Consider the following 12,215-nt stretch of genomic DNA (forward strand, 5'->3'; position numbering starts at 1 on the left):
ATTGATACATGATCCATCATCCCTCAAAGTTTGTATCATCAGCCGGGAAACACCCTGTATAAAAAAAGTCATAGACACGAAAAAAGAAAATCCAGGATAAGTGAGGCGGGCCCGTAATAATAAGCTGATCGGCAACTGCACTATTTTTCCTGGTTTTATTTACCATGTTAACCAAACCATGGAACCTAGAACCATGGTAACCAAACAATTTTAACTCTGAAATATGAGAGGGACTGCTTTGTGGTTGCAATACATTATGATGCTCGATATTCTTGGGATGTTCATTGGGAAGTGGAGTTTACGTCTGCAGTCAGTTACGGGTACGCTCCCCCTTTTTGCAGCATCAGGACTCTCAAGTCTTATGTGACAAGTACACGTCTCTATGTTCAGAAAATGATGAAACCCAACATGTATTCACCAGGTATCTACCAAAAATTCTGCAATTGACTACATGTTAGACGAAGTGACTGGTTTTGGGCTGGTCTGTCAACTGATCTTGTTATAGATATAAAGTAAAGTGTTCCCCTGTGCATAGCACCACGCCATGAAGGCGTATAGGGGGTGTGGGGGTAACGCCCCACACTTTCTTGATCCGGTCGTGAGTGGGGGTGATGTGATCAGCATCACGCCCCTGACCGCCTTTACCCCCCAGGGTTTCCCCCAGGTACCCATGTTATTCGACGCTGGGTGGGCGCCGGGGCCGCTTCCACCGTTAGAAAAGTTCCCGGATTTGAACCGGCCGTGGATCGAACCCGGGACCTTGAGCATGGTAGTCAGACGCGTTACCGACTGAGCCACCGCGGCCACGTCGATATATATTATCAAATACTAGATATTAGTTAAATATATTGTGCGTACATTTCAAAACATGTACTAACGCAAGTGAACGAAACACTGCAGAAAAATATATTACCTTCTTACCAATATTGCATTAAATGGAACACTTCAAATATAGGGAAACACATTACTCTGTTTATAATTATATATCTCTTCAACACCTGACTACCGCCAAAAAGCAAATTACAGTCTAGAGGTAACCATGAGCAATAATTATTTTCAAGATTACGACATTATTTTTAGTAGACTATTTGCCTATTTAGTGAAATTAGAAAATATTTATATATATTAAAGGAAAATAATTTACTTACAGTATATTTACATTTCCAGTAAAATATTGATATAATAGAATATTTTAAATACATAAGGAATGTTTGATTTCCAATCCTATCTCTTACTAAATAAAACCCCAAGAAAATATATAGGCCAGAAGGTTTAATCTGGTGCGGCTCCCGTGTAAAACTTACCTGTTATCTCAGGGCGCTCTTTGTCGACAGGGAAGTTTTTGCCGAGAGCTGAAGGTTAAACCTAAGCTGTTGAGGAATTTCAATTGTCTCATGTATGCAACCCGGCTAGACTCGCGTCAAAAGCAGTTGCATACGTATCGGGCGCTAAATATAGCTGTGAGTGCGGATTTACAGGACTTAATCACGTTCTATGCGGTGCTGGAAGTGGGACACTAATTAAGATGTCAATCCACGTCCCTCGGCACAAAGCGCTGCTTGTGTCACTACGCTTCGTTTGTTTCTCCGAGAGATCCTTCTCCCGCTCGTGAAACAATGAAGGTGGAGACGTGATCATTCTTTCCCCACATTTTGTCGCCTTGTAATCAAGAGCTTCGCGGTTGGATTCCTGGTGAGGTGCTGTGATACGTGGACTGTCAATTTAAAAGTGGCAACACTGTCAGGGTTAGGTGATTACGCCATTCAATCACCTCAGGCATTGATCATGTCAGTGATGTGTGTATCGCCAAAATTGGTCGGTGCAGCGAGTACTGTTGTTTATGTACGAGGTAGAAATGAACACCATTTTCTTCACTGTCCTAAAACATGTTTACAAAGGTAGAACAGCGATTGTGGATCAAAATCCAGATGGCCCGTGGCGAAAATGCACAGGAATGTTATGAAGAACTGCATTAAGCCTGCGACATCTTTTCTTTTCCCCAATTTGAAGAAACGCACTTTTTCTTACATTTTCCATCATAAGATGTACGTAGTAGTGAAGGCTGCTTCTGTAGTAGTGAGGCGATTCTGAAGGACCTATCAAACAACGGCGTCCAGCAGCATGACTTAAGACAGGCAAAAACTCTGCCGCAAGTGAATCGCATAAAATGAAAACTACTTTGAGAAATACCATCAAATTTAAGAAGATGAGTATGTTGCTAAAATAAAATTATGATAATTCTTTGTTGTATTATTAAAGGAATCCAAATTTTAATGCAAATTTGTAAGGTGCTACGTCCCACGTAGCGGTGCACTTCACAAGTACACTTACCTTATAAGCTCAGCAGAGCATGCTGGATAATCCCCGAGTTCGGGCTAGGTTACTGCGTTCCTTCCCCTTGGATCCACAGGTGAAGTCCAATGACAAACCACGAGGTTGTCGTCCTGACGCAGGTATCCACAAGTACGAAACACACTTTCGAAATAAAGAAAAACCGGAATATGTTCAACTTTACGTTTATTATAGACACGCACGTATATCATGTAAGACTAAAATTACAATTCAAATACTTTCGAACGGTACAGCACGAGATGCGTAAGCCTATCTTTCCAGTAACGCGAAGCACCTCTTGCTACTTCAAATCTCTCCGCGCAACTACTAACCGTTTTTCTGGAAGGCGAAAACACCTCCTCAGTTACACAGTGTTACCAGACACAATAACCTTTTAATACTAGGAAATTTGATAAAAGCCAACAGTAATATATTAGAAATGTACAGTAATCTGGCACAGTGAATTTAGGTATGTGGTGGCAACAATGCAATGAAAAGCGCGTGATCTTCTCACACCACAAGAGTTTAAATAAATCAACAATGGCTTTCAAAATATAAGAGAAACGAACGGCGTTTGCCAGAAACATGAAACAACAAATAGATATAAGGAATTTAACTCAGAAAGTATTAACTTAGGCTTCACTAACTTGATTAAAATGAAACTTACAACAATCTTTAGAACATTTAAAGGCAAATATATTTATGAAAATGTATATGAACTCTATAATACCAACTATAATAAGCATGAAATAATAATATAAGATATAATAATAATAATATAAAACCACGAAGTAATGGCAAACTCGGGGTCATTACAAAGGCAAAATGCTGAAATAAATTGTCAATCTCAGCAAAAAACAAATTGAACTTTTGCTTTTGTTTCATTATTTTCAAGATCTTACATTACAGGCGAAAAACTTCATCTTCTATTAAAATTAAATATCTATTCGGCATTAAAAAACTTATTTCGCTCAGCGAGAATAGTCTTAATTCAAAGCTTCCTGGTTTCACATTTCGTTGATGGTTAGCAGCAGCAACTTTGAAAGTAAGGGACAAATGCAACGTATTTATTAATTAATACTTCTCTCTGTGTGTGTATGTGATGTTTTCCAAACAGATAAAAACTACCCGATAAACTGTAGTATCTGCCTAGGGAAGTGTCCAAATATGGCAGACAGAAGTCACTAACTAACCCTGTGACAACGTTTGTGATAGATTCACCTGTTGGTTTTTGCAGACACACTCCCAGGATAGCATAATTTGGACAGTGACGTATGTAATGTAACGAGGAACAGTGGGCCCGTTCCGAAAGTCGCACGAGTTTAACGCCGTTCCATAAGTGCACCCGTGCGTTTCGTGAGGTTCATTATGCTGTCCCAAAAGTCGCATTCCGTGCGTCTCCTGCAAGAACGAGATTCACCAAACGCGCGGGCCAGGAGGCTGGTTTGTTCGGTGAGAATCGTCTGCTGCATGCGGACACCGCGGGTGCATGATGGCTTCGATCGGCACTAGTTCGGGAATTGTATTATAATTTTAACAGAGAGCGATATGAAGCAACATGCACAAGATGAGTGTCCATCAATTGTTCTTACAATGTGATTAAAATGAGTAACAGTATCCGCAGTAGAGTTTATTTCTGTCAGAAGGAAATGCCTCCGCTGGACGCCACGCTGTAAAGTATGTAAAATAACTGGTTTCACCAGGTTCACGAGCGCAGTTACTTTCGTTCGTTTCGTTATGACTTTCGGAACGCACCCATTGTTAGTTCACACCAATGTATTCTCAAAAACTTGTATTTTTAACGAACCTACCAAAATATCGCCTTTTATATTTATGTTCAGTGTAGGAAAATTGTATTTCAAAATGGGATTGCATGAATATTTTTATCGTTCAAGAATCTTTCAGCCAGCCCTTATGACTGTAGCTATCTAATTTTATATTATGTCAATACATTCTGATTTAACTAAAAATATAGGTAATTTAATTTAGATCGTTTTACCTTTAACCTTTAGCTCTAGGTATTAAATCAAATCAAATGTAATTTTATTATGACTGCCCTTTATGTTTGCCAGTACGAAAGAAAAATTACAATTACAATAAACTAAGGTGTGAGTTCACGCCCAAACAGCAGAAAAATATATGCATGCAAAAGAACAGTAGAAATTATTTTTATGTAGTTGCGACTTAGGCTACGGCCAGACGAGCGATATTTACTGCCAGAATTCTGCCGTAAATGTAGCTGAAGAAATGCACCCTTAGGTCGTAAATGGGAGTGGCCAGAAGCAGCAGTAATTGTAGCCAGTTTGGCGCGTCTTCAAGGTCGTGTCGCGAAGGAATGCGCCGGGACCCATTTTTTTCGCAGTATTTGCCGCGTGAGCGTGGCCACGCGTAGCGATATTTGTAGCTGCCACATTTACTGCGGTAATTTAACTGTCGAACTGTACAACTATGGATTATATTGACAGTGAACATGTAATAATTGAAGTCCAAAAGTATCCCTGTTTGTTTGACACGAATTGTGAGGACTACAAGAACAGAAACATGAAGATGGATGCGTGGATGAAAGTGACAATGGATGTGGTTGGTGAGAAGTGGGGAGATATGACCTCTGAAGAAAGAAACGACATAGGTAAGTACTTGAAACGAATCAAAATGTATTGAAAATACAAAGTACATAGTTATTATTTTTTACACTATTACGTCAATTAGCAGGTTAGGATTTTTGTTTACTACAAACATTGCAATGAACAAGACGAAATGAAATGATATTGATAGTAAATGAAAACATAGTATAATGTATTACTATGCTCATAAGTGGGTTAAACGAAAGTAAATAATTACAGCTAATGCCAATGGTGTGTTCCATGCAGGGGTGGGGGAGCATAGTATAGAAAAAGTTTTGAACATTTTGAGAACAGCTTTACAAGCAATCGTTTTGCCAGGGAAGTGATCCTTGATCAGAACAAAAATAGGTAGTGAAAGCATCTCTCATCCGAACACCACTTTTATTTCCTCTTGTTCCCTGAGCAGGTATACTCTCTAGTGGACATGAAAGTGTATCCTCAAAGTTGTACCCATCTCTCTTCCTAACAAAATTGTGTAGTACACAGCATGCTTTGATAATACAATCGGCAAACTCCGGACTAACATCAATGGGGCGATGGAACAGCCGCCATTTATTTGCTAATATGCCAAATGCACATTCAACAAATCTTCTTGCTCTGGTAAGTCGATAATTGAATATCTTCTTTTCAGGTGTTAGGTTTTTGTTAGGATATGGCCTCAGCAAACTTGAGCAGAGTGCGAAGGCCTCATCAGCTACAAACACATATGGAATTGGATCACCTGCATGTTCACTTGAAAATGTCTTGGGCTCTGGTAAAGATAATGTGTTAGAATAGATTTGTTCCCCCAAATCTGTAGCCTTTAATACATTTGAATCACTTTCTTTTCCATAAGCTCCAACATTTATGTACGTGAAGCAATACTCAGAATCAGCTACTGCCATTAGTACTATGGATAAAAACTTCTTGTAATTGAAGAACTCGCTCCCACTGTTCCAGGGTTTAATAACCCTGATGTGTTTGCCGTCAATAGCGCCAACACAATGCGGAAAATTAGCTCTGCTTTCGAACTTGTGGCTAATCTGAAGCCAGTCCTCCACAGACGGTTGTTTCATGTATTCAGCATGAAGACCATGCCATATGGCCACACAGGTTTCTCTGACAATGTCAGCAATTGTGGCACGACCAATTAGAAAATCGAAATGCAATGTCCGGAAAGAGCATCCAGAACCCAGGTATCTGAAAAAAAGCAGGAAGTGATCTTAAATATAGAATAATTTAATTGTAAAAACAAATGTGTAAGTACCATCTAGTTGATGTCCTGTGATTTAAACTGAGATGAGTATGTTCGTTGTGTTTACAGAGTTGCTTTCAGTTACAATTATGCATAAATTGTTTTCAGACACTGTCATGTGGTATATTGTAGCTATAACCATCTCAAAGCTAGTGGCGATTTTATTAGGTTAACGCAATATAAAATACATGTTCTAACTAAAATCCAAATAGCTTTGTTATTGTACTTTCGCCACATGCCAACTGTAGAAACTAGTGATTTGAGAAGCGTTTTCAAAGACATGACTGATCATTTACAGGTTTAATTGTTTATTTAGTTACGTACACAGGAGACGCCACTAGTTTTGAAATGTTTGTACCTTTAAAGTTACATTTGTGACATAGCATTTTGCTTGTAACAATTGTGTGAACAGAGTTCGAATTTTCCTCATGAATGTTATGATTAATTTAGGTAAGGAGGTTCAAAAACGTTGGAAAAGCTTGAAAGATGCATTTACAAGATCTGTGAAATCACAAGATGGACGTAGTGGCAGTGGTGCGACTACAAGGAAACCTTGCGCTTACCACAAACAAATGTGTTTTCTTCTTCCGACTTTGCAATTTAGGCAGTAAGTACTACCTTATTTAATTACTACACTAAACTGTTGTTGGACATAGATTTTGTTTTACATTCCAGTACATTAATATATAAATTTCAAATCAGCAGTTTGCGTTTGTTTCCTTGAAGCATGGGCGTATATATAGTTCACGTAAGGGGGGGAGTTAACTTTTGGTATGATTAGGGTTGCTATATTTCATATGTGAAAATCAGAGACGCAGCTGATCTGAAACTTGTTGGAGAGCGGGGGGATGGGGTGGAGGTTCCGGACCTAACAAAGTTGTATGTATGTACAGTCACGGACACTGCTGGGTTGTAACGATCCTATTGAAGAAGCACTGAAGCAAGCCCTCCATGTCTGACCATCATGCGCCGTGTGACTAGACAACCCAACCAACATTGCAATTTTTCGGCTTGTATGCCAGTCACGAGTATACATCTCTGTAAATTGAGCAGTGATGCTAAAGAAAAATACGAGATGAAGATTGTCGGAAGTAATGTCTCGTGTTCACGACATGGAATAATACTCGGTCCACGTTACGTTCCTTTATTTAATGTTGTTTGGGAACGAACCTGATGGACTGGGTTTATATTTTCACTCCTTGCATTACACTGCATTATCGATGATGGGAATGAGTGATGATATGATGAAATTGATGACTGGACACTTATGCCCCGCCTGTCTTTTGATCTGTTCTTCTGTATTATGCTTTTGTAACATGAATGTTTTTCTTTTCAATATTGTTCTGCAGGACGTCCGGAAACATGGATCAAACTGATGACCAAATTGACCACAGAACAGAGGAAGAACTCTCGCAGACCAATACCAGCAATGCCACCTCTTCGACGGAACACTTTAAAGCTGTACCTGCCAAACGAAAGAGGAGATCTGGAGATTCATTTGAGAGGGAATTGTTGGACGTTCTTGGAAAAAACTGGCCCGACCCACATGAAAATGATCCTGACAAAATGTTTCTATTATCATTGCTACCAACTGTGAAAACACTACATCCTTCAGATAAATTAGAATTTCAGATAAAGGTCATGCAGTTGCTCAAGTCTTACGATGATGCTGCTGAACGCAGGGGTTCATTTCAAGCAGTTTCCCCTACAAATTTGCTTCCCCAAACTTCATGCACATCATCATCATCCAGAACTACCGTTGAATCAGATGTTGAATCAGAGTCAGTGTTATCTTTCTTTGATTTGTAGAGAACATTTTATCTTGTTATGTTCTAGTTTTATCAATGTCTGTGTAGTATGTATTACCTTTTTACTTTCAGTAATATTAAACTAAACTTACCGTAATGTAACTTCTAGTTTCTCTTCCACACTTATGCAGTCCCTCATAACTGTACTTTCTCTTTTCAGGCTACCACTCACAGTTGCAAGTAGCAGTTCAAAGGAGCTTGTAGACATTCTATAATATTCAAAAAACTTATCTGGATAGTCTTTCAGTTTCCTATGAAGAAGCACAAACTTTCCTTTGTACGATCTTTCACTAATAATAGGATGAATCCACCACTGTCTCTTACGCTTTTGCCGACGACGACGAATCAGAAGCAAGCACAGAGCTGCTTTCGACTGGCAATTCATTGTTACATGCCACTATGAATGGAGCAATTTCTTTCAGCAAACTCAAGACACGTTTTGAACACAATGCTTTCGTAGTAAATGTCGCTCGTCTGGCCGGGGCAGAAATTTTGTTGCTATATTTAACGCAGAGTAGAGCGACATTTACAGCTACCGTGTGACCACCCACTTGCGATAATTGTAGTTGCGACATTTACGGCAGAATTCTGGCAGTAAATATCGCTCGTCTGGCCGTAGCCTAAAGCACCAGTGTAATGCAACAATGGAATCTCGTATCCCAAGAATTTGACAAGACCGAGTTAATTGTTCTCGCTCATTCAGTTGTTTAATCTAATTAATCATGATTTACCAAGAGAGAGAGAGAAAATTACGATAATTACAAAGAAAAACAAACAAAATTCAATCTTCAAAAACTGGCCGCATAGCGCTTGTGGCACCTTATCTATCGCATTGTTATACCTTTCTTTTACTGATCCTAAATCGTAATTCCCGTCATAACAACCTTCTAAAGACCAACAAGTACATATGTGCAGGTATATGATTTGTAGAATGTGATTTTGTATCAGATTTCACGTGAGATGGAAAGCACTCTACATGTTCGTGTTCATTAGTTCGTGACAACTGCCAATGCGACATATTATTCTTTCATTTATTTAATCAATTCGCCATTCATTACATTTGTCACGATTACCACAAAATGGAAGAAAAACGTGTGAAATAATTAAAATACAAAAATACAACACTGCATACCACTGATTACTACAGGCTGCATGGAATGCCTGTACTGCCTTGCAGTGGCGTGGATTGGGTTCTAAAACCGGGGGGGGGGGGGGCAAGGTGGAAAAACGGGGGGGAATGACAGTATATTTTCCTTTGTAGATAAGGTTTAGCATAGTGTGGGGGCAAAAGTAGCGAAATGTGGGAGGGCAACTGCCCTCCTCGTCCCCCTGGTTGCTGCCTGGTTATTTCATTCATAGATTTTAAGTGACCATATCGTGATATAAGTTCCACTTTAATACTAAATAAATGTGCGCAAATGTGCGCAGTTATGGTGTATATATTGAAGATTGTTCCTTTGGTTGGTTGTTTTAATTAATGTCGCATTAATCAATATTAGGTTAGCCATGATATTGAAGTTAGAGCACAATGGAAGGAAACGGACAAAGAAGTGAAAATAAGAGAACATGGGTCTCGTTAATGGTAACCTCCCTGCGAAAAATATCACGAAAATATTGTTTTATGTATTTATTTTTTTCTATTTAAGTTATTTTGCTTTGCTCTGGATTACCCGAGTTGAGGAGTGCATTATGAAGTTATAAATGGATGATGTAGCAGCCACAGTTGCCTTACCCAAGGATCGAATTTAGTATCACAGATTCGATTCGTAATTCTTGGTTTCATAGCCTGTATGTGGCATGTGTTGAGGTTGATACGTGAACACTCACTTCAGTTGAACCTTCATGACATGGACTTCAATATCAATGAAAGAAACACTTCCTTATGAGTAGATCTTGTTATGAAACTAATTTCTTAAACTTTTTCCTGGAGGCTTCTCAGCTTATGTTTGTTGTGGCTGTTTTTTTTTTTGTAATTTAGAGTTGCTTTTCTGCTAATTTTCACTAAGTTCGACGAATGGGATAAGTGATGATTAGACGAATTGATACAATCTACACTCTTTCGATGGGTTCCCATATTCATTTTAAGTTTTTTCCTTTTTTAAATGTAACAAGGAAACATTAGTTGTAATTATTTGTCTATCTAAATGCTGCTTCTATCAGACATACGAGCCACCGAGAGTTCTATTTTGAATATTTACAAAGAAAGTTATTCTTACTCTCCAATAGGGCATGTTCATTCTTCAGTTATTAGAATATCAAAAACTATTAAAGGTTACATATGTAAACTTTTACGAACATGAAATCCAAACAAATACCAGTTTATTGTAACTGTTTGTCCATTTCAGTTAAGAATCCGTATATTGACGTAATGATATATCCTGTTAATGCATGCTCTCCACGGAAAGTAACGTTAGTATGCACAGCAGACATTATTCAACATTTTTTTTCACCCTGGGTATGGACGGACATGCAGATTTAGGTACTGTCACTTAGGGAGAGGATCCTGTTATCAAATCAATTAAAGTTTTCGTCTACGTTTGACAGCAACTCAATTTCTTGCCGAGAAAATCTGTCAAGAAATGGTAAAAGACTTGTCAATATTTCTCATGTTTCTGTACGTCGTTCTTTTAAGTCTTCGTTTGAAGTGTTGCTGCATCTTCTTTCGTTGGCAAAAACTAGTTTTCGGCAGTTCGTGATGGTGAGTTGGACTATTGATGAATGCACGAAAATGTATGTTTTTTAATTATTAAATATTATAGCAATAGATTGTACCTCCTCAAACTTTTAGATAGGTTTTGACTTTATTTTTTGTTAACGTTTTTACTTCTTGATCTCGTTTTACAAGTTCCATCTTCACAGTTAATATTATTTCAACCTTTTCAGATAAAAAAAAATACATTGTGTCATGTAGAAGTGTACAGCGTAATTACAGTTACCTGAAAATATATCACCTACACGAAGAATAAAATCTTCCAACATACCCGCCTTTTGTAAAGCTACAGCCAACAGGATACTGCCTAGGAAAGAGCTGTTATCAGAGATTTACAGGCGAGAAATTGAATATTTCATGGGTGTACGCACACAACAAGATGAAGGCTAACGGGTGATAGTTTGCATCCTAGCAGCCACACAGCCGAAGTTAGTGAATTCTCTTGCCCAACTCAATCTGTCAGTACTGGCAGATAAATACGGATAAGGAGCTGGTTGCTGAGACTGTGCAACAGAGAACGTAAAATAAAAACAGCCGAAGCAAGAACGGATAAAGTAGCGTAACTGACATAAGGTGGTAGATATCGTGTAGGAACTTTCTGCTTAAAACATCAAACATAAATGAACGGCTAAAATGGAATATTTTCCCCACGACTTACAGCAAACACATTTTTAATGGCAATAATTACATAATTGCTTTTAAAAGCACAACCGCTCCCATACATTAACTCAGCCTCATTCTCTCTCTCTCTCTCTCTCTCTCTCACACACACACACACACACGGCATCGATAACAGCATATTATGAGGGTAGTTTATGAAGAAAGGGAAGTGTGAGAACAGTCAACTGTTATTTCAATTGTATCAGCATTCCAGAAGGAAAAATGACTTTTGCAATGCTTATATATCTCTATTAGGCACAACGAAAATTTGCCGAATTTCAGAAACGTGTAGTGCTCAAAACATTCTTTTTACTCCGTTACAACACATACATAATTTCCATTCGATTATTTCATTCCATCTCATTTGAAATTTTCAGGAGATATCGGATTATACAACGACGCTCAACAGAACGACTTGTGACACATTTAACTTCGTTTGTACGCTTGATTTGATGGTGTATGTGTGTGGCTGAACACTTTAAAACTTCAGAGATACAGTGTAGTTACCAGTGCCGGATCTACAAATCTTGGGCCCCGCCGGAATACATACATATAATCTGGTAGCGTCGTCGCCTTGTAATCAAGGTGTCCCTGGTTCTATACCCGGTGGAGGCACATAGTGGTTCGGATTCCACTTTATACTGTAGGTCCAGTCCCGATTAGCTTTACAGTGGACTTAAAACACCAAATGAATTAATCAATAATAATCAATACATATAATGTGTGTGTGTGTGTGTAATTCTTGATCTCATGTTGACAAAGCCATACAACGGCCTATAGGGTGATTCAAAGTACCTTAACACTGCATTTAAAAGTTAATAAGTTAGGCTGGCTACAATTTGTCGTGA

The 12,215-nt window shown here is 38.6% G+C and overlaps 1 protein-coding gene across 1 annotated transcript; it reads left to right on the plus strand.

Annotated features, from left to right (window-relative positions):
• The first annotated feature begins 4,779 nt into the window (after positions 1-4,779).
• Positions 4,780-7,998, plus strand: LOC145981939 (uncharacterized). The gene is made up of 3 exons (XM_083115435.1): positions 4,780-4,960; positions 5,587-5,722; positions 7,539-7,998. The coding sequence occupies exons 1-3, from the start codon at positions 4,780-4,782 to the stop codon at positions 7,996-7,998; spliced, it is 777 nt and encodes a 258-aa protein (XP_082971561.1).
• The last annotated feature ends 4,217 nt before the right edge of the window (positions 7,999-12,215 follow it).

Source organism: Lepisma saccharinum, chromosome 30 (assembly GCF_977018435.1).
Source record: "Lepisma saccharinum chromosome 30, izLepSacc3.1, whole genome shotgun sequence".
Classification (NCBI taxonomy): domain Eukaryota; kingdom Metazoa; phylum Arthropoda; class Insecta; order Zygentoma; family Lepismatidae; genus Lepisma; species Lepisma saccharinum.